This window comes from Juglans microcarpa x Juglans regia, chromosome 5D (assembly GCF_004785595.1).
Source record: "Juglans microcarpa x Juglans regia isolate MS1-56 chromosome 5D, Jm3101_v1.0, whole genome shotgun sequence".
Taxonomy (NCBI): Eukaryota; Viridiplantae; Streptophyta; class Magnoliopsida; order Fagales; family Juglandaceae; genus Juglans; species Juglans microcarpa x Juglans regia.
This window is the reverse complement of record NC_054602.1, coordinates 31,575,103-31,594,266: the sequence shown is the minus strand read 5'-3', so window position 1 is coordinate 31,594,266 and position 19,164 is coordinate 31,575,103. Positions and strand designations below refer to the sequence as shown.

Below are 19,164 nucleotides of genomic sequence, written 5' to 3'. Positions count from 1 at the left end.
GATTAGTGAGAGTTCATGATTGTCAAATTAAAATTTCAAATGAGTTAAGAAAAAAAAGTCTAAATCCGACTCCGTTCTGACAAATCAAAGTCTGAATCAGATCGAAAGCTATATCAATTGGTGTCGGAGGTCGGATTTCCGAGAAAGTCGGTACTCATCCCTTAGTAAAATATGGATAGCAAAACTTTATCCTAACGGAGCCGGATATAACGAAGGATATTCTCTCTCCTTCGTTTATCCGTTAAAAAAAAAAAAGATGAATAATTGAGAAAGACGTAACGAATTAGATCCACTACAACTCTACAACCGAGCCAGATACTTCGTCTTTGTTAGGGATAGGGATATTCAGAAAGGAATTGTCACCGTAACAAGTAAATGGCTTTCGAGGAGCCACTACCTCCAAATGAATATTGATTGAAATTGATCTGATAACTTTCTCATTGAAGTGTAAATGAACTTAAATACGGACTGGACATAGCCCACGACTCTGCAATAATCAACGACCCACTACTTGGCCCACTGGATCCACGATTGCATTTCCTAAAGACTCGGTCCATAAGACCAGACTCAACTGAAATAAAGCCTAATTACAAACATGACCTTGCTAATTTTATAAAGACATAAATAACCTTTAACGGTAATATAAAAGCATCATAATCACGATTCTCTCTCCTGCCGTCTTCTACGCATCCCTGTCTGTGCGTAGCAATCGCAAACCCTAACAGTCTTCCACATTTGGGTACCCTTCTTTTTGGAATTGGGATTCGATCTTCAATCAAAGAAATGCCGGTGAGAGTAGTGGAGGCTTCCGCACCTTCTCAAGTTTCAGGTATTTGGCCGTCCTTCCGATTTGCGTTAGAATGATGCTCAGTGCCAGAGTTAGGGCTTCGCCTTTTTTCTGTTCATCTCGTTTCCTTACTGAAAATTTAGGTTCAAAGGATAGCCATACAATAATGGATTACTTTCACAGTGGAATTTTTTCACGATTCTGGAAACCGTCATTCATGTTGTTCCGTGTTTTTGCTCTCTACTTGTTTGGCCTTGTAAAAGATTTTGGTTTTTTGGGTAGTTCTAATTCATATGTATATGTTTACTTGTGAAGGTGCAAATTCTGGACAGACATTGCCGCCAGCATGCACGCTTTTGAGTGTTGGACAGGTTAATCTTCGTGTTTTTTTTTTTTCTAGGTTCCTTTATTGGCCGTGCCACGTATATGGCTGGATATGATTAGTTGGGTAATAGAAATCGAGCCTAATCGTCTCACGAGGTTATGTAGTTTAACACAAAAGTTTAGCCTCTTATGTCATTGCAAGATGATCATATCACTTTATGGTTTGAAGGGAGACGTGAGGATTTTGGTCATTTGAAGTGATAATAAAGATGGCAATAAATACTTTGGCATCCACCAAAAGTAAATCTACAAACTAACATGACTTGACGTGGTACGTTAAATTGTAAAGCTAATTTTATTGTAAAGTAGATCTAACGTATCATATAAAACCATGTTCAGTTTGTGAGTTTACTTTTGTGAAATTTCTTTATGGCTTTAGCACTTCTCGAACGATGCATAATGTATTCATAATTCAAATCATATTAGGAAGCTTGTCCTTTCTGCATTAGCTTGTGAAGTTTGGGTCATCCTCACCTGACCCTCACCACGTAAATTTGTCACAGGCCTTCTCTGGTACTCAGAATGTATCTGGTCCACAGAAAGATGAAGCATGGAGAGTTAATGTACGAATACAAGGATGTGACCTCAAACATGGATATCTATGTGGCACCATGGAAGCTCTTAATGTTCCTATGGCAGACACACCAGTAAGCATTTTCTGTTTTCCATGTAATCATCAGAAATTGCAAATTTATTTTTTTTGTTCTGAGTTGTTTTATGTATAGAACACAAATCTCTAAGCTCTCAATGTTCCTATGAGCGAATGAAGCGGCTACTTGTTTTTCTAGAACTTCTGTGTACTGGCCTTATTTCCCAAAGAGTAGTGCTATATATATTACAATTTTTACTTATACTTTTACTTATAAGACTCATTTTGTTAGTTTTGTTTTTAAATTCAAATTTTAAATTTCATAATTTTCAACATATCAATAACTGACATGTGAAGAAGTAAGATTTTTGTAAGTTTTTCTTAAGTACAAATAGCATTTTTCTTTCCCAAATGGTCTAACGCGATGCTGTTATGAAGCACTTGATCAAGAGGTCTATCTCCACTGGCGTTTCCAGTGTTATCATTGTTGCATGAGACTGTAATACTTGCTTACATAGTTGTATTTTTTTTTCCCATATCCACCTAGTTCATTGATTTTCATACATAGTTCATCGTCTCTGATTACAGCAGCCATATATTTAAGGGGCCCAAGTTTTCATTTTACTCTGTTTCATAGCCTATTCTATTAGTAAGATTATTCAGGATCTCAAGTATTGGGGAGATGAGTTTCGAGTAATGCTAGATACAAGCCCCAAAGGTACAAGCCTCTTATAAAAATGTGGACCCCATCAAGAAAAAGTGAGTTTTTCACACTTTTCCATGTTGGGATCCACTTTTTTATAAAGGGCTTGTGAGGCTTGTGCATTTGGGGCTTGTATGTATCATTTTTCTTTGCGTTTCTAAATAAATTCTTTGATAATTTTATAAAAAAGAGGATATGATTCTTTTGTTCAATAAAATATAATGCAAGGCTAATTTTTCGTTTAGTATATATCCTCAGTATCATGCTTGGTATGCAACTTGGATTTCATTCAAAAAGCTGCCATGGTTTCATGACCACATTTTCATATCATTTATGATTACATCAGGTAGTAACCTTCTGGGAAGGTGAGATTGTTGATACAAAAAATTATACTTTCTTCACTGGAAAATGGGAAGCAACGTATGTTCCTTTCTTATTCCATTTATTTTATCATGGAGACTTTGAAAAACCGTGATGGTCGACAAAGCAATCCATTCTCATTTGGATGATCTCTTGCTACAGGCCAGAGAATGATATAAGTCACTGGACCAAGTTTCCATCCTTTTCTCCCCTTGTGGTAAAGAGTTGGAATCTTTTCTTTCACATGTGCACTATTTGCTGTCTTAACTAACTCTGTTCTTTTCAGAGTCAAGTGAAGGTTGATGGTGGCAAAGCTTTAGACCTGAGTAACTATCCCTATATATTTATGGTAACCAACCCTCAATTTTTTTAGCCATTTGGTGAAAGAACACACTATATGTGAATCAATAACATGCCAATTTCTTTTATCTGTGGCACAGAGATGGAAAGAGCAGTACTTTGTGAATGTTGGGACAGACTGTGGGTTAACTATAGCTGGGTTTTACTATGTTTGTTTCTCTTGTAGTGATGGCTCCATCAGTGGCTTCTATTATGATCCTAATAGCAGGTATTTTTTCCCATCCTGTTTTCAAGAATTTTCTCCTTCCAATGGAAATGTGCATATGCTCATATGCTAATTTCTATTTTTGTTCTTCTTCATTTCTGTTAGCTACTCCTAACCAGTAACCCCCTCCCCCTCTCCCCAAAAAAGAAGTCACTGATGAATAGAATATACTTGAAACAACCTGCAGCCCATTTCAGAAGCTTGAGTTAAAATCAACCAATGAGGGAAGATCAGGTTTCAGTTTTTCATCATACGAGTTGCAATAAATGGAGGAACAAGCATTTGATTTTTAGGTTATCACTGTATTGAACTACTCTTGGTCAGGTGAATTGCTTGATTTACATCTTGGAAAAACTAGGGGGATTATGCAAGAAGCTCAGTGAAAGTTGTTCTAGCCATGTGATGTATATCTTGTAAAAATTGACAAGTGATATGCATCTCTTTGTATGTGTTAGGTGCTAGTCAAGAACTACGTTGAAGGAATACTTACTGTCTGTGAATTCAAGTTAAAACATGCAAGTCCAGTCCAGCCAAAGTTTTGCTAGCTCTTTAAATTTTGAGGATCATTGCAGCTATGTAAGGCCTGTAAACAATTGTCAATCTATCTAATTCTTGTCAGCACTCTCCATTGGTCATCCTAATTTATATAAGATTGCTTCATGAATCATGATCCTTGATCTCCATAATAACCAAGGTGGGACTCTGCCAGCGACTGTAAGTTGGATGTTTAGAACCTTAGGTGCCCACTGCAGATATTGGTGCTGTGGGTGACTGGTGGCAATGGTGGGGGGTGACAATGGGATGCCTGAATTCGAGGCAATGGGAAAGGTCTCAATATGTGTGCATAATTAGGGTGGAAGTAGAGATTTGTTGGCACAGGGTAAGTTTGCTGCGCGCAGTGCTTTGATTCAATGCTTAACTGATTTCTGTCATTACTCTTTTATCTTTGAAAAAAATTTATCCAAAGTTTATTCAATACTTATTGTCGCAAAATTATACAAAAGCAAAATACTCCTCCCAGGTTTTGGGAAGTCGGAGTATTATATGTCTAATCAATAGTTCGATCTCAGCTGAAAATATACATAGCCATTGCAGCCAGAACCATTTGTACGGTAAACACTTTTTTTAAACATTTCTTTAGAAAAAAAAAAAAAAATTAGTATTTTTGGTTGTAAAATAGTTGCATAAATATTACTATTCTTCTTATTCTAAGGCTGCTTGGTCGCTCGTGAATTGTCGACCTGTTTTTAGAGTAGTCTTGGGAGTGATCTCGTGGATGCAGGACAACAATTCAAGATAGCATTATTTCAACTATCTTTGGTGGTTATTCAGATGAGACGAGATGAAATATTTTGTTGAAAGTTGAATAAAATATTGTTATAATATAAAATTTTAATATTATATTTATTTTGAGATTCGATAAAATTGAATTATTTATTATATTTTGTGAGAGAGTTTGAAAAAATTATAATGATTATATGAGATGTGATGAGATAATTAGATTTTGTGTAATCAAACTAGCCGTTAATCTGATCACTTTTTGAACAAGAGAAAGAGTTGATACTTGTAGTCGTGAGTGCGTAAGCGCCGTGCAATCGTTTTGAAAAAAGTAAATAAATACGGGACTCATATGAAAAAAAATTAATTTTTTTAATAGTAGATTTCATTCTTTTTCAAAGTGACTGTATGACGCTTGCATACTTCACGACTGTATGTAGCATTACTCTTTGAACAATGAGCTAGCAAGTCATCTTTTTTTATGACATTAAGGAGTGATTTGAATTCAGAAATGAGTTGAGATGAATTGAGATGGTTTGTGAATAATTGAATAAAAGTAGAATTATTTATTATATTTTGTGTATAAATTTGAGAAAGTTGTAATGATGAAATATGTTGAGCTGTATTTTGAATTCAAATTAAGCCTAAACATGGTATCCATAAAATTAAATAAAAAAAATAAAAATAAATAAAAAGATCTTTTGCTCGTACAAGACTGGCCGATTGAACTCGCAGTTATGAGGGACTCATGATCATGAGGTGAATATGATCGGAACGTGACCCCACGCCCAACTGGAAAAGCGACCATAACAACGAAATAGGGCCCACCCACTATAAAAAACAATCTGCCTCGTTCTGTGTCAAACACTCAAAACAAGACCCAAACCCACGTACAAGTTGGTTGCTCCTTAACCCAATATTGAAGGAAAGAGCTTGCTGTTCATTTATTTCATGCAACCCACACAGTCATCCTCGTGCTCTCTCACACAATTGCTTTGCTGGGATCAAAATAAAACTCCCCCACTGTAGCATTTACCCCATTTCATGAGGGTCGTGTCCCTCTTTTTATTTCACGATCTGCCTTTAACTACCCCATGCGTCACCCCCACTCACTTATATGCATGCACACCTTCCCAGCTCCCCCCTCCACCTCCCTAGCATACTAACCCAGATATTTATATGATTATCATTGTCAGAACCTTTACAATTTCATTGACAATATATAGTACGTACGTTTTCCCTACCCATTGAACTTCTGCAGTTATTTGGGTAATCGTTATGGAAATTAACTTGCTTTGTGATGAGGAGACGTGGCTATGCAGCCCTGTAACACCCGTTCGTCATCATGCAACCAAGCTTTGCAGTTTCGAGAACTACTCATGTGGTGGTTCGTTTTTTACGACCAAGGAAGACTCTGAGCAGGCCCTTGCAATATACCTTGAGAAGGAGATCAGTTTCATACCCGCAGCTAATTATGTTGAGCATCTCCGCTCGAAAAACTTGACAACTGCTAGGTTTAGAGCTACTCAATGGCTTTTCAGGGTCAGTTTCTCGTAGTGTACACCACTTTCGCGTGTTAGTTTCTGTCCTTTCCTCTGTGGTAATGGATATATAGGGCGAGATAGGAAAATGACTGCCTTAGGTTTAAATCTTGATAAGAACTATAACAAAATCTTTAAGATATATATACTCATCAGTCTCTCTATATATGCTCTTGTTTGTTTGTTTGTTTCCAGACCAGAAGTCGCTTGAATCTCTCTTTTGGAACTGCTTTCCTTGCTGTGAATTACCTTGATCGAGTCCTGTCGATGAATCAATGCAATGTAAAGAATTTTGAATACATATAGTTCTCTTATTGATCAAAATTATATACGGATTCAGTACTAACTCTTAACATAACTTTTAAGGGATGGAAAGAAGATTGGATGGTTGAGTTGTTGTCGGTTGCGTGCTTTTCTGTTGCCTCCAAGTTCAGTGAAACCTGCACTCCAACCTTGCATGAAATTCAGGTGACTGTTGTTATTATTGTTACAGTTATTAATATCCTTCTATTATTTGGATTTGATATTGATAAGCACTTGGTGTTAATATCGAAGATGGAGGATTTGGGGCATTCATTTCAGTCAAGCACAATCCAGCGAATGGAATTGGCGCTGTTAGAGGCCCTGGGATGGTGCCTTGGCTCTACTACGGCTTATTCGTGCACAGAACTGTTGCTGTGGAGTATTGACTCCTTGAAACCTCAGCTTCATGAGGAGTGTATTACCCAAGTCACTAAGTTGCTTGTTGCAGCTGTTTCAGGTATCCTCATTATCATCATGATATTGTGCAGCTTTTAAAGCTTACATACTGTCTATATACAAAGAACAGGGACAGGAAAGTTATCAATGTGATAATTACTAAACTTCTCTTCTCCTCTTGCCACTCTAAAAGTTTAGTTGATGGTATCTATTTATGCAGACAGTTGGTAGCATTGCTAGGCCCAATCGTTTTGATCTGTTTCCACTAATTATTGAAACATAACCCTCCAGATTCAAGATTTCTGGAGTTTAGGCCGAGTGTTGTTGCAGCATCTGCTCTTTGTTGCAGCCTAGACGAGTTACTTCCATCAAAATCGGATGCTCACCTTTCCTCTGTTACAAAACTCCTTAATCAAGCTCAAAAGGTAAAATTCTGAATGAAAATATCCTCCTTCCATTTTCTCAATGCGATGCAAGTATGTTTTGTTGACAGGGCCGGTTCTTAATTTACTAGGATGATTTGGTCAAGTGCCATAGGGTCATGGAAGCTCAAAAGTATGGTCCTCTGCACAACTTAATACATTATTATGACTGCCCTCCAAGCCCCACAACAGTACTGCAGAAGCAGCCCATTGACATATATGAGGGCCATGTCGATTTCTGTTTCTTGAAGAAGGCTACTGCTGGTCCAAACAGCATTTATCACGAATCAAGTACGAAGAAAAGAAAGAGAGAAGAACAGTAGGTAATTAAACACTGTTCTTAAGAAAAAAAACATCAGCAAGGTCGACGTTTCTCTATATATGGTTGTAACTGTTTGTACGAAGGACAGTACTTAAGGTTAAGGTTGCTAAAAAAAAATGGTACTAACAAACCCAATTCATTAGATAAATGATGATGACCATAATCAGCCTAAGATCAGTACTGATTGGTCATCTCGATCCCTAACTCCTGCTTGTGGGCTGTCAATTTCAGCAACAAAATGCCTTCATCTTTACATACTACTGAACTGTAAAAGTGTTCATGTTCTCGGTGGCTATAGCTGTATTCAGACATTTACATGTACAACTGTAGGATGGTTTGATTAATCCTTTAATTCATGTCGCCAGAAGTACTTGGCCTGACGGACAATAACTATATCTTTTCTTTAATAATAAATTTTGTCCTTAAATACTAGTACTTCAGATATGTGCTTATTGAGATTTGACTTATCACTTGACTTCCCTTGAACTTAAAACTAAAAATGAGTTCGGTCTGAAAATTACACGCATGCAACTCTTTTCACAATTTTTTTATGCAATTATATTTTATATGAGATTTATTTTTATAAAATAAATTATAAAAATAATATCGTTTTATAAAAATACACTCAGTTTAAAACATGGTGGTGTATATAAAACGTTGTAAAAAAAATTTTCTTTACTCTTTCTACTGTGTATGAGATACATGCACCAGTACTTCCAATATTCAAGTTCCCTTTTAGTACATGCACCAATACAGATTTGTAATTTTTAACATTCTTAACTATTAAGAAAAAATTAAAATAAAATATATATAACTTCATTAATAATCACTTTCTTAATCATTAAGTAGAAAAAATAAAATTTATAAAATACTAGAGAGGTAACTTTGAGCGGTAACATTGACGGAATTAAGTAGCATTTTCCTTCATGCATATATTTGGTACTTTCATTCTATTATAGAATGTAATAACATGTGGTATTCTCATTCTATTACATAGATATACTAATTTTAGGCCTTGTTTGGTCCAAAAAATTTAAATTACGCTGCAATAAGATATGTATACCACTTCATTCGTATTCTAAAATACTTATATATCCACCGGGACGAGCGATTTATTCGATCAAAAGTTATTGGCTAAAAAACTAAAATAGAAAATCAATTTATAAACCCCGTAAAATAAGATTGGGTTCGTTTTAGGGAAGCGGAGCCCAACAGGAGTCCAGCTACCAACGAGTTTGGAGGCATGCACAGCTTTTTAACTTTAAGTTACGTTGGATGTTAAACTGAATTAAGTTGAAATGATAAAATATAGTTAAAATATTATATTTTAATATTATTATTATTTAAAAATTTAAAAAAAAAATTAAATTATTTATTATATTTTATATTAAAATTTTAAAAAAATTATAATAACGAGTTAGATAAATTTGAAAAAGATACTATCTCAATACATTTCATTGCTTGGTGTCACATTGGGCACCCCTTCTCAATCATGTCCACTGACTTTGATGGCCGGCTAGTCAAATCTCTTCCTCAAATATTATCGTTCTCTTTAGTTTGTGATTTAGCGGTGTTTGGATGATAAATTGAGTTGAATTAAGATGATAAAATATTATTATAATATTATTTTTTAATATTATTATTATTTTAAAATTTAAAAAAATGTAATTATTTATTATATTTTATATTAAAATTTAAAAAAATTATAATGATGAGTTGAGACGGATTTGAATTCAAAAGTACCGGCTAGAATATGTGAGTATTGTCCTAGTTTTAACCAGGTAGCACACTCTACTCCTAGAATAAATTTATTAGATGAGCACAACGTCAAATCTAAGAGCTTCTGCTATACTCTAAAGTTTTTCTAACTCTTCTCATATCATGTTGGTTTGATTATGGAAATAAAAGGGTTTTCAAAATTCAGAGCCCCTTTCCTTGAACTTGTATGATTGGCCTCATTGGAACTTTCATTGTAGAATCGGTGAGTTCCTTCTTTTTAACTTCCATGTTCTTCCTAGTGTAACCAAAAGAAGGCTTTTTGAGCCTTTTACCAAGTTTTCACTGTAGCGTTGTGGTTTTACAGATTTTGAACAAGGAAATAATACTAGATGTTATTGGGGTGGATGTGGGGAAAGGTCTTGATATTCCACTGCAATTAGAATTTGTATGAAGAATCAGTCTTTTAACTATAAGTGTAACTTGACCGTGTTACACCTTTGGACAGTGTACATAATCTAATATCTTACATCCGTATTGCGCAATGAGCAGTCCTACGTTTGCCAGCAACAACCAAGTAAAAAATTGTAAAGCAAAATCTGCAATTTCTAACAGCTGACAGCTATAGCAAACCTGCCTTGAAAAGGACTTGTTTTTCTTGAATGCCAAACGATAAAAAGCTAAAGTGAAGCCTAGTATTGGAAGAATCAATCTGTTGAGTGTTTGAAAATTGATAGCTGTTACACCCTCGAAAGCTCTTTGGTTCACCTAACTCCAATTATGTGGAGAAATACTTAATTCCATTGTCTCAGGGTCACTAGATTTACCAAACTCAAACTAAGCCGAGGCTCATCAACGATAGATCTGTAATCATATGAGGTTAGAGCTCATCAAAGATCAATCTAAGGCTCATTCATCGGTCAACCAGCTTAAGTTACACCAGACCAACTTTGCTATATGCAGTCAGAAGGCATTGCAACTGCCTGGATTATGTCTCTGCACATATAAATAGACGGATACATAATGCAGACATGAGACATCTGTCTCACATGGACGGGAGGTAGAGTGTATGTGGGTTTGGAGCGAGTTTCAAACTTCTTTGAGGTATCAAGAACAGGTACTGTGAACTCTTGCTGCAGAACCCGGAAAAAAGAGAAACTAAAGGGCTCTGCAGGTTCGAGCATCTATAACTGGCACTTTGGAAGAAGACTCCGATATTTCTAGCGCCTCAGCCAGTGACAGCCTACTGTTCCTCCATGCAGCCTCAGCCCAAGTCTTCATTTTTTCTCCTTCAGCCTTTCTGTTCTGTTGGACACAGAGTGCTTCTGCATACCCACCTACATAATCAACAAACGATATCAATGCAGAAATCCTACTAAGAGTCATCATAGTAAAGCAAACCACAACAAATAGAGCACGTTGTTGATATTCTACTTAAAGTTGGAAAGTAGAGGTTAATTACAACTCTTAAGTCCAAAGTTGGAAAGTAGAGGTTAATTACAACTCTTAATGTCCGTAGTTGATACCCCATGCCATACAGTATGCATTACAAAAAGCATCATTCACAGCAACCATTACCTCTTGCAAGAACCACAATATCACTTCTATCTACCTTTGCTTCTTGATCTACCAAAAAGAGGCAACGTGTGACATAAAAGACCAAAACAAACAATCATTCAATCGAATATGACTAAAGACAAGTGAATGAGTTGTTCACTATACCATCAGTCTCCAACTGTGGAGCTTTCAGCAACTCTATTGCCTTTCTGTATAGTCCCTAACAAAGTCATTTAAAACATTGAAGTAAGAAAACATTCCCATAAACAAACTCCAACACATTAAAGAGAATTAATGCATTGACAAAGTAATGTGCTGGAGAATCTCATGCATATGAATGGGATTGAGTGGACCCTAGGTAAACTACTCTCAGTAATTGATTGTCTCAGCAAAATCATATTTCTTATTCATAATGACACCAACAACTTGTTACAACAATGTGAGCATACATCTTGAAACCCTAATAGAATAACCTATCTGAATTGACCGTTCATTCAATCAACTGCAGAGAGAAATGAGTTGGTAATGTGACGAAGACAAACGATTATCCTTGACCCTTCACTTCCAGAATTCATTCATGCATGGCTTCACAATATCCGGTTCTTAAGAGCCCAAGAGCAAATAATAAATATTTTTTTATTGGTAAACAAAATTTTATTGATCATAAGAATAGGCAAAAGCCCAAGTATACTAGACATATACAAGAACATTGCCTATACACGCTAGTTTAAGAGATCGAACAATAAATGTTAAAAATTGGAAGTTTTCCATAATAACTAAATCAGGTCTTGTACAAGTACTGACCTCTTGAATCAAAAGGGAACTTGAACGTTCCTGCATTGCCTTACGCCTAAACATAAGAGCTATGCAGGTTAAGACAGCCCCAACCTTAGGATGGTGAGAGCCTGTACCACACAAACAAAAGCACAGCACATACTAAGATATCATTGCAGAGACAGGTGCAAATAAAAATTGCAGAGACAATTTGTATATCACTAAATTAAATGAGGGCACTTGAGAGAAGCTTCTTGCCGATGGCCTGTGCACTCCTGGGATTAGTCGGGACTTTGTTCTCAGACACCCGATGCCAATAAAAAAATAATAAATGAGGAAAGTACATAAAAAAAACAAATGAGGAAAGTCAAACTAACATACCAAAGTGGTCCTCTGCTGTAGACAATGCCCTTGTCAATATCTCTTCTGCGTCGCCAAAGTTTCTAAATATTAAAAAACAAAAAAGTTAGATTCATGTTGCAAGAATATCATACCAAGAAAGGGAATCTTGAACCTACCCCATGTGTGCCTCAAGCTGTCCTAAAGCACATGTGGCTGCCAACAATACTTCCGCAGATGACATATTACAAGCTGCTAAGGCATTTAAGTCACTAAAATCTTTGTTCTCAGCTACCCCTTGAATAACTTTTTGGTAAATCTCTTTTGCCAAGGAAAGATTCTGAGTGGCATGCAAGAATTCTCCATATGATAGAACAACACTACCTATAAACCAAAGCATCAATGCACCTGCACTATAATATCTTCCACAGTGACTAATAACATGAACCTCACCGGTACTTCCTTCATTTTCCTCACGTCCTTGCAAAAATGTCTCTGCTGCATTGAATTCGAAGCATACAGTACTTTCGGTAAGCTGTTACAATGACCCAGACAAAGGAACCAGGGCTTTGAGATACCTAATTGCAGGTCACCACGGACAAGCTCAACCAGCCCTTTAGCTGCTTTGGCACGGACACTTAAGACCAAGGGGTTTCCACCACCAGCTTTGGGTACATATTTGTCAACCAGTTCTAAGCAATTATCTGAGATCACTGTTGAAGTATCATCCTATATAGCGCGAACCAACTCCAGATAAATTTCAAAATTCAAGAATAGCAAATTGAAAATAAATAAATATATGAAAAAAAAATAGAAAACACCGTAGTGGATGCTTGTTAAGACTGACCTGCCCCAACTCTAGATGAAGCCCAACAAGAGCTTCCATTGCAGCAACTGTCTCAAGGACCCGAACAGAAGTTCTGGTCAATACCCTTTTCGCCATTTGAACCCAGTTTCACAAATACAATGAGAATGCAAGAAATTAGACTTAAAAAACGCAAATGTTTACCTTTAACGCCCAAAGAAGAGTGCTTTAAATCTTGGATTCTCTGAAGTTTTTCGATTGCCTCGCCAAAATCCCCTCTAAAATCCACCAGAATCAAACTTTTTACAAATTTCTGAAACTAAAAATTTCACAGAAAAATAAAAGGAAAAGGGAAACCTTTCAGATAATAAGGTAGACATAGCCAGAAATACCAATCCCCTTGAATTTTCAGCATCTGGGACGTCACTTGACTGAGTGGAAAGACACTGTTCCAGTATCAGTAGACCTTGTGCGTAGGATTCATCTGAAACATTGCGCACAAAGAAAATCATATCATAAAGTAAAAATTCAAATAAATATCTGAGTTTTTTCACGGATAAAATGATTAAGGAAGAACCTGATTTTTGGGACCTGGCATGAGAGATAGCGTAGTTGATCATCTGAAGAGCAACAGGATTCGCATCCGCGCCGTTGATTCCATCGTGGAGTAATCTGAACGGCCGTGGTAATGAAAAAGGGAGACGTCCGGTTGTGCGGGAAGTTGGTAAAGAGGCGACGGAGGTAGCCGCTCTATAGAGTTTAACTGCGACGCGAATCATCGCTGCAAAAGCAGAACCCTGAAGCTGAACTGCTGAAGCGGATGGAACTGTTGGCAAGGGGTTTTCGGAGGGGTAAAATCGGATTAATACGTTTTATTTGGTATCTTGACTCTCTTCGACGCGCCTCGTCCCACGTCTTGCAAAGGCATGGTCGACACGTATTCTTACTGAAAAGAACATAGAAATCCCAAAGTGACTACAGGCGAAAAACATTACTAATGAGAGACAAAAGACAGTAAGTGCATTCTATTGGATTAGTTAAAAATTAAATTTAATGAATATTTAGTTATTAAAAAGTAAAATATATTCATATTGAATTAGTCAAATTTTAAATATAACTATAATAATTTTTTTAAATTTTTTTAAATTTAAAGATTACTGTATATACATCAAATATATATTTTATTAATTATTTTTTTCTTCATTTCTTTCTATCACATATTTTATCACAATTGATATATTAATTTGAGTTAGTGATATATTAATTTAATAATAATATGATTATAAATTAATATATAATAGGTAAAATAGTAAAATATGATAAAATTAAATAAATTAATAATTAAAAAAATTAAATATTTTTAAAATTATTAGTTATTCATTATTATATAATGAATAAATGTATAATCTAATATTGAGATTTGATGTAAATAACTAAAATTAAATTCATCTTATATTATTTTATTATTATATAATGAAAAAATAGTTATTCCAATATGGAAATTTATGTGAATGGAATAGCTAAAAGTCAAATTTCTCTTACATTTATCAAAAATGTCTTTTAACTTTGGCTAATCGAATACTCTAATACTGAGAGAAAAATACTACTCACCATCTCAACTCTCATTATCATTTTATCATCTCATGATATGACATTAGGTGATTAAGAAGTATTTATTACATTTTACTTATGAACCTATCATCTAATGTCACATCATGGGATAATGGGAGGATGATGAGAATTGAGATGATGAATAGATTTTTTCTAGATATAAAATGTGAAAGTGAATAATGGCTAGCATAGAATTCTTCGACAGATAAACATATATTTTTTACATGATATTTATTTTATAATAAAATAATTTTATAATTTAACTAACTACATCAAATATGTTAATTTAAACGTAGATTACTAGATTCTATTTAGTTTAGAATATAAAGTATTTTAGTTATGTAACTTATCAAGATTCAATATAACGTAAAATGATGAAAATACCAATAGTCAAGGTTTGCTAAAAATGGTAAAAAAAACAAAATTCCAAACATGAATAACAAAGATAAGTAAATTAAAAGGATGTCATTTTGTTACCAGTAAAACAATTAAATCATGAAAACCACCAATAAATGAGAAAAGCATATAAATAGAGTTGTCATAATTATTAAAAAAAATGATAAAAATACGGAATTTCAGTGTAAACTTAGTAATTCACTGTTATGAGTCGATAAGTATACATCGAATTCGCTGTCCCAAAAGAAACACTGATCTCAAAGACAAGCTGATATGTGAACTTGATGTCTTAAAACTATGTCATTCTATGTCTTAACACTGATCTCAAAGACAAGCTGATATGTGAACTTGATGTCTTAAAACTATGTCATTCTATATCCAGTTAGTTAGTTAGTTAGTTAGTTACCTTGAAAGTTTGAGAAAATGGGAGGAGTCGAAAAAGGGAAGCACAAGGGTCTGAGTGCAGTACTCTAAACCCAAGGCCAGGAAGCCTTTCAATATAAAAAATGGTCTATCGGCCACTGGCTTTGGTCACTGCTATCTAGCACTGTAGTAAGTCTCTTTTAATACAGAGTGATTCCCTAAACTAGAATATTGCAACCAAAAAAAGAGGTCAGGTCATTCTAAAAGCTTAATACCATATCCTTGAACCAAGATGCCACTTAAAACCATGTAAAAGTGTTATGCTATCTAAGTGTGGGGTTAGGAAATATTGAATGACACAACATTGATCAGCCTTGTTTGTTTTCGCAGATAAAATGAGATGAGTTAAAATAATGTTGAATAATATTATTTTTATTTTGAGATTTGAAAAAGTTGAATTGTTTATTTTATTTTGTGTGAGAATCTAAAAAAATTACAATGATTCGATGAGATGAAAAGTTTTGTAAAAGTGAACGAGACCAAAACTATGATAATAACGTATTCACAATATGGATAAGTAGAAACTAATTAAAGATCTTGTCGTTACTAGATCAATTTCGGCTGTGAAGTAAATCATTGCACCTACAATCCATTTAATTGAAAGAGAATTGATAGATTCTTTTTCGGGAGCAATTTATCATTCTCGAACACAGTATATAACTCTCCGATATACAAATTGAATTTGATAAATTAAATCATGGAATCTACTTTAAAAAGTTGATCTTTCTCTTCTTCTTTTTTTGAGAGAAATGGTATTTATAGTTATAGAGCGTGGAAATGTCATACACTCCTTTTTAAAAAATGAATAAATATGAGACTTATATAAAAATTTTAATTTTTTAATAATAGACTTTACTTTTTTTAAAAATAAATACACGGCACTTACATAACCAATAACACTATCATGTATTACTTTTTATTATAAATGCTTGGGAGGAAAGAATCCCTAATACTTAATTAAGATATTCTAATTGGAGCTAATTACACAAGGCTCAACCTTTGATCGTCTTAATGGAATCGGTGACACATCATCCTTATCATGGTTTTATCCCCCACCGACACCCACAGATGAGCAAGTTTAATTTCTCAATTTGTTTCTCTGGGGACGCAAAAGAGAAGATCAAGCTTATAGTGCAAGGGTACGAGCATTACTTTGCTCCGCCAATTGAAATCGTGCTTTATGATTGTAGTTAATTAACTAAAGCTTAACTAAAGCTCAACTCTCTCTTCTACCTTTTTCTTAATCTTTCATATTAAAAATAAAAAATAATAATAATAAAATGACAAAACAAGCTTTATAAGGTTCTTCTATTTTTTTTTAATATTATTATTTAAGAATTCTTTCATCTTTATATATATATATATATATATTTTGTATATTGTCTGCTCTTTTTTTATAAATGGTTTAGATTTAGATATGAGGTAGTTTTAGATAAAAGATAAAAGTTGAAAAAAATATTATTAGAATATTATTTTTTAATATTATTATTGTTTTAGAATTTAAAAAAGTTAAAATTTATATTTATTATATTTTATGTAAAAATTTAAAAAAATTATAATAATAAGACGAGACGAGACGAGACGAGACGAAACAATTTCTAAATCCAAACGCAGCGCGGTCACTTTAAACTTTGAAATTCATGCCAAAATAAACTTGAGAAAATCTTGATCCCCGCATTTTATTTAGTGAAAAATATTGGAATTAAAAAGCATTAAACAATTAGAGAAACTTTGATTCACAGTACTGCGCACAGGGACGAAACCCTCCAATGGAAGCAATGCATATGCCCATCGTCAAGCTGAAACTGAAAGTGAAAAGAGAATCAGATAAAGCAAAAGAAAAGAGACTGGTGCACTCACTGAGCTACTAGTGATCTCTACAGTTCCACGAACTTCCTTAGAAAGGTCGCAGCTAGCGCTGTCAAAATCTATACTTGTGACAAGATAGCTGGAAGTCCTTCCCCTACCTAGCTACTTCCCTTGCATCTCTCTACACAACCATCCATCTCTTAAATCAAACTCTGTATGAGAAGAACAAAAAACAACATGACAATGTCTACTTACCTATTTCTCCGGCCCCTTCTCTTTTATCTAGTCGCCTCTATCTCATTCACAAGTAATTCTTCTGCTATCTTTATACGTGGTTTTGTACATTTTCCATTCAACCTCTGATGTCTTCTTTGTTTTTCTTATTTATTTCTTTTGTGTTTTTGTAGATGGGGCACAACTGATTCTAGTGAACAATTGTAATGAAAGTGTATGGCCGGGAATACTTGGTGGTTCAGGGCATCAGACCCCAAAAGATGGTGGATTCCATCTTGGCAGTGGGGAGGAAGTTGTCCTTGACGTGGCTGAGAAATGGTCAGGAAGGATCTGGGGCAGACAAGGTTGTAGCTTCGACAACAATGGAAAAGGCTCATGCAACACTGGAGATTGTTCAGGCAAACTACATTGCCAAGGCACAGGAGGTGTGCCGCCAGCAACAGTAGTCGAGATGACACTCGGCACCTCCATTTCTCCCTTGCATTACTATGATGTGAGCTTGGTCGATGGCTTCAATTTGCCTGTTTCGATGAAACCAGTTGGGGGTGGCATTGGGTGTGGTATTGCATCGTGCGAGGTTGATTTGAACATTTGCTGCCCATCTGCATTGGAAATGAAGGTAGGAGGCAAGGTGGTGGGGTGCAAGAGTGCCTGCTTGGCCATGCAATCTGCAAAGTATTGCTGCACAGGGGACTATTCCAACCCAAAGAATTGCAAGCCCACCCTTTTCGCCAATCTCTTTAAGGCTATTTGCCCCAAGGCTTATAGCTATGCTTTTGATGACTCTACCAGTCTTAACAAATGCAGGGCCACAAGGTATGTCATCACTTTCTGCCCTCCCAAGTGAGAAGAGGACCAAGTTAAGGTTTGCTGTCTGTCATTCAAGTTCTACAAGGATGTTGAATGTGGTGCCAATTTAGTAGTATTTTGGAATATTCTTAGATCATGATTATAATTGAAAACCAAGAGCTTCTTTTGGCTTGGGAATGTATTTAGATTTGCAGTTTATATTAATGTTTGTTTAGTTATACATTGTATTGTCTGGTAATAAGTTGTTGTTTTGGGCATGTACTTGGACTACCTAGAGTCAAATGAGTTAATGTTATACACTTATTAGAAGTACTATATATATCCCATGTGAAGAATAATTATAGATCAAATTAAGTTGATGAGTACTTTATATTGTTCCATGTTCCTCTTCCTTCAACCTAAACTATTTCTTGAGTGATTGTAGTATCATTCAGATTTCAGAGATAAACATCGAATCATTTGACAATTTATCTTCACACATGAGCATGATATGGCTTTATCGAATCCAAGATCTATGCAGCTTGCAACTTTCTTTTCTAAATTCAGATCCCTTTACCTGTAACCCTTGATGCAGTCTTGGTAATTTTGAATTCAACTTTGACTGCACTTTACCTTGTACTAGTCGCATGCATGCTCTACTAGATGTTTGGATAGTGAGTTGAGTTGAATTGAGATTAAATGAGATGAAAATTGAAAGTTAAATAAAATATTATTAGAATATAATTTTTGTTTTGAGATTTGAAAAAATTAAATTGTTTATTATATTTTATATGAGAGTTTGAGAAAATTATAAAACGATGAGATGAAATGAAATGAGCCGTGCAATACAGTGTCTTTGTGCAAGCTATGTAACAAGACGTGATGGATATGTAAATGTATATGATCCATTTCTTACCATTAGTGGTGTGGATGGCCAATCTATGACCAACCATGCAAGGCTTGGATTAATGTTTCCAACGTTCTGTCGCAATGGCTACCTCCATACATATCAATTATCAGGAGGCGGAGGCCACTAGGGAAACGTTCATGCATTAACGAAA

At 35.0% G+C, this 19,164-nt stretch overlaps 4 protein-coding genes across 10 annotated transcripts; 3 read left to right on the top strand and 1 right to left on the bottom strand.

Annotated features, from left to right (window-relative positions):
• The first annotated feature begins 104 nt into the window (after nt 1-104).
• LOC121266593 (glucose-induced degradation protein 4 homolog) lies at nt 105-3,942 on the top strand. Of its 4 annotated transcripts, none has more exons than XR_005940836.1 (10): nt 105-322; nt 725-829; nt 1,103-1,158; nt 1,675-1,818; nt 2,810-2,883; nt 2,986-3,040; nt 3,110-3,172; nt 3,264-3,391; nt 3,508-3,712; nt 3,844-3,942. XR_005940836.1 is itself a non-coding variant. In XM_041170464.1 (9 exons), the coding sequence occupies exons 2-9, from the start codon at nt 784-786 to the stop codon at nt 3,596-3,598; spliced, it is 657 nt and encodes a 218-aa protein (XP_041026398.1). In that variant the 5' UTR covers nt 105-322; nt 725-783; the 3' UTR covers nt 3,599-3,942. The 4 variants fall into 4 exon arrangements, 2 of the variants coding, with proteins under 2 accessions (XP_041026398.1, XP_041026399.1); XR_005940837.1 differs by having other exon boundaries at nt 106-322; nt 3,576-3,712; XM_041170464.1 differs by having other exon boundaries at nt 3,508-3,942.
• Nucleotides 3,943-5,317: 1,375 nt separating this feature from the next.
• LOC121266591 (putative cyclin-D7-1) lies at nt 5,318-7,676 on the top strand. Its single transcript, XM_041170463.1, has 6 exons — nt 5,318-6,208; nt 6,403-6,489; nt 6,574-6,675; nt 6,763-6,967; nt 7,198-7,331; nt 7,421-7,676. Exons 1-6 carry the CDS (start codon nt 5,945-5,947, stop codon nt 7,649-7,651), a joined length of 1,023 nt encoding a protein of 340 aa, XP_041026397.1. The 5' UTR covers nt 5,318-5,944; the 3' UTR covers nt 7,652-7,676.
• Nucleotides 7,677-10,263: 2,587 nt separating this feature from the next.
• On the bottom strand, nt 10,264-13,810 carry LOC121266590. Of its 4 annotated transcripts, none has more exons than XM_041170460.1 (12): nt 13,419-13,810; nt 13,199-13,325; nt 13,046-13,119; nt 12,884-12,930; nt 12,615-12,765; nt 12,490-12,531; nt 12,216-12,420; nt 12,079-12,140; nt 11,728-11,828; nt 11,089-11,143; nt 10,945-11,010; nt 10,264-10,703 (listed from the first exon to the last, which is right to left on the bottom strand). In XM_041170460.1, the coding sequence occupies exons 1-12, from the start codon at nt 13,618-13,620 to the stop codon at nt 10,525-10,527; spliced, it is 1,311 nt and encodes a 436-aa protein (XP_041026394.1). In that variant the 5' UTR covers nt 13,621-13,810; the 3' UTR covers nt 10,264-10,524. The 4 variants fall into 4 exon arrangements, with proteins under 4 accessions (XP_041026394.1, XP_041026393.1, XP_041026396.1 ...); XM_041170459.1 differs by having other exon boundaries at nt 12,490-12,534; nt 13,419-13,809; XM_041170462.1 differs by having other exon boundaries at nt 10,945-10,992; nt 13,419-13,809.
• A 3,313-nt stretch (nt 13,811-17,123) lies between these two features.
• On the top strand, nt 17,124-18,491 carry LOC121266589 (thaumatin-like protein). Its single transcript, XM_041170458.1, has 2 exons — nt 17,124-17,387; nt 17,488-18,491. Exons 1-2 carry the CDS (start codon nt 17,297-17,299, stop codon nt 18,159-18,161), a joined length of 765 nt encoding a protein of 254 aa, XP_041026392.1. The 5' UTR covers nt 17,124-17,296; the 3' UTR covers nt 18,162-18,491.
• The last annotated feature ends 673 nt before the right edge of the window (nt 18,492-19,164 follow it).

Coding starts and splice junctions, on each gene's coding strand:
- LOC121266589 (XM_041170458.1), top strand. CDS start 17,297: ATGAGAAGAACAAAAAACAACATGACAATGTCTACTTACCTATTTCTC. Junction 17,388..17,487: donor CGCCTCTATCTCATTCACAA/GTAATTCTTCTG, acceptor GTGTTTTTGTAG/ATGGGGCACAACTGATTCTA.
- LOC121266591 (XM_041170463.1), top strand. CDS start 5,945: ATGGAAATTAACTTGCTTTGTGATGAGGAGACGTGGCTATGCAGCCCT. Junction 6,209..6,402: donor CTACTCAATGGCTTTTCAGG/GTCAGTTTCTCG, acceptor GTTTGTTTCCAG/ACCAGAAGTCGCTTGAATCT. Junction 6,676..6,762: donor CAACCTTGCATGAAATTCAG/GTGACTGTTGTT, acceptor TTAATATCGAAG/ATGGAGGATTTGGGGCATTC.
- LOC121266590 (XM_041170459.1), bottom strand. CDS start 13,620: ATGATTCGCGTCGCAGTTAAACTCTATAGAGCGGCTACCTCCGTCGCC. Junction 12,931..13,045: donor CTCTTCTTTGGGCGTTAAAG/GTAAACATTTGC, acceptor TCCTTGAGACAG/TTGCTGCAATGGAAGCTCTT. Junction 11,829..12,078: donor TACAGCAGAGGACCACTTTG/GTATGTTAGTTT, acceptor TGTGTGGTACAG/GCTCTCACCATCCTAAGGTT.
- LOC121266593 (XM_041170464.1), top strand. CDS start 784: ATGCCGGTGAGAGTAGTGGAGGCTTCCGCACCTTCTCAAGTTTCAG. Junction 3,173..3,263: donor ACTATCCCTATATATTTATG/GTAACCAACCCT, acceptor TCTGTGGCACAG/AGATGGAAAGAGCAGTACTT. Junction 3,392..3,507: donor TATTATGATCCTAATAGCAG/GTATTTTTTCCC, acceptor ACTCCTAACCAG/TAACCCCCTCCCCCTCTCCC.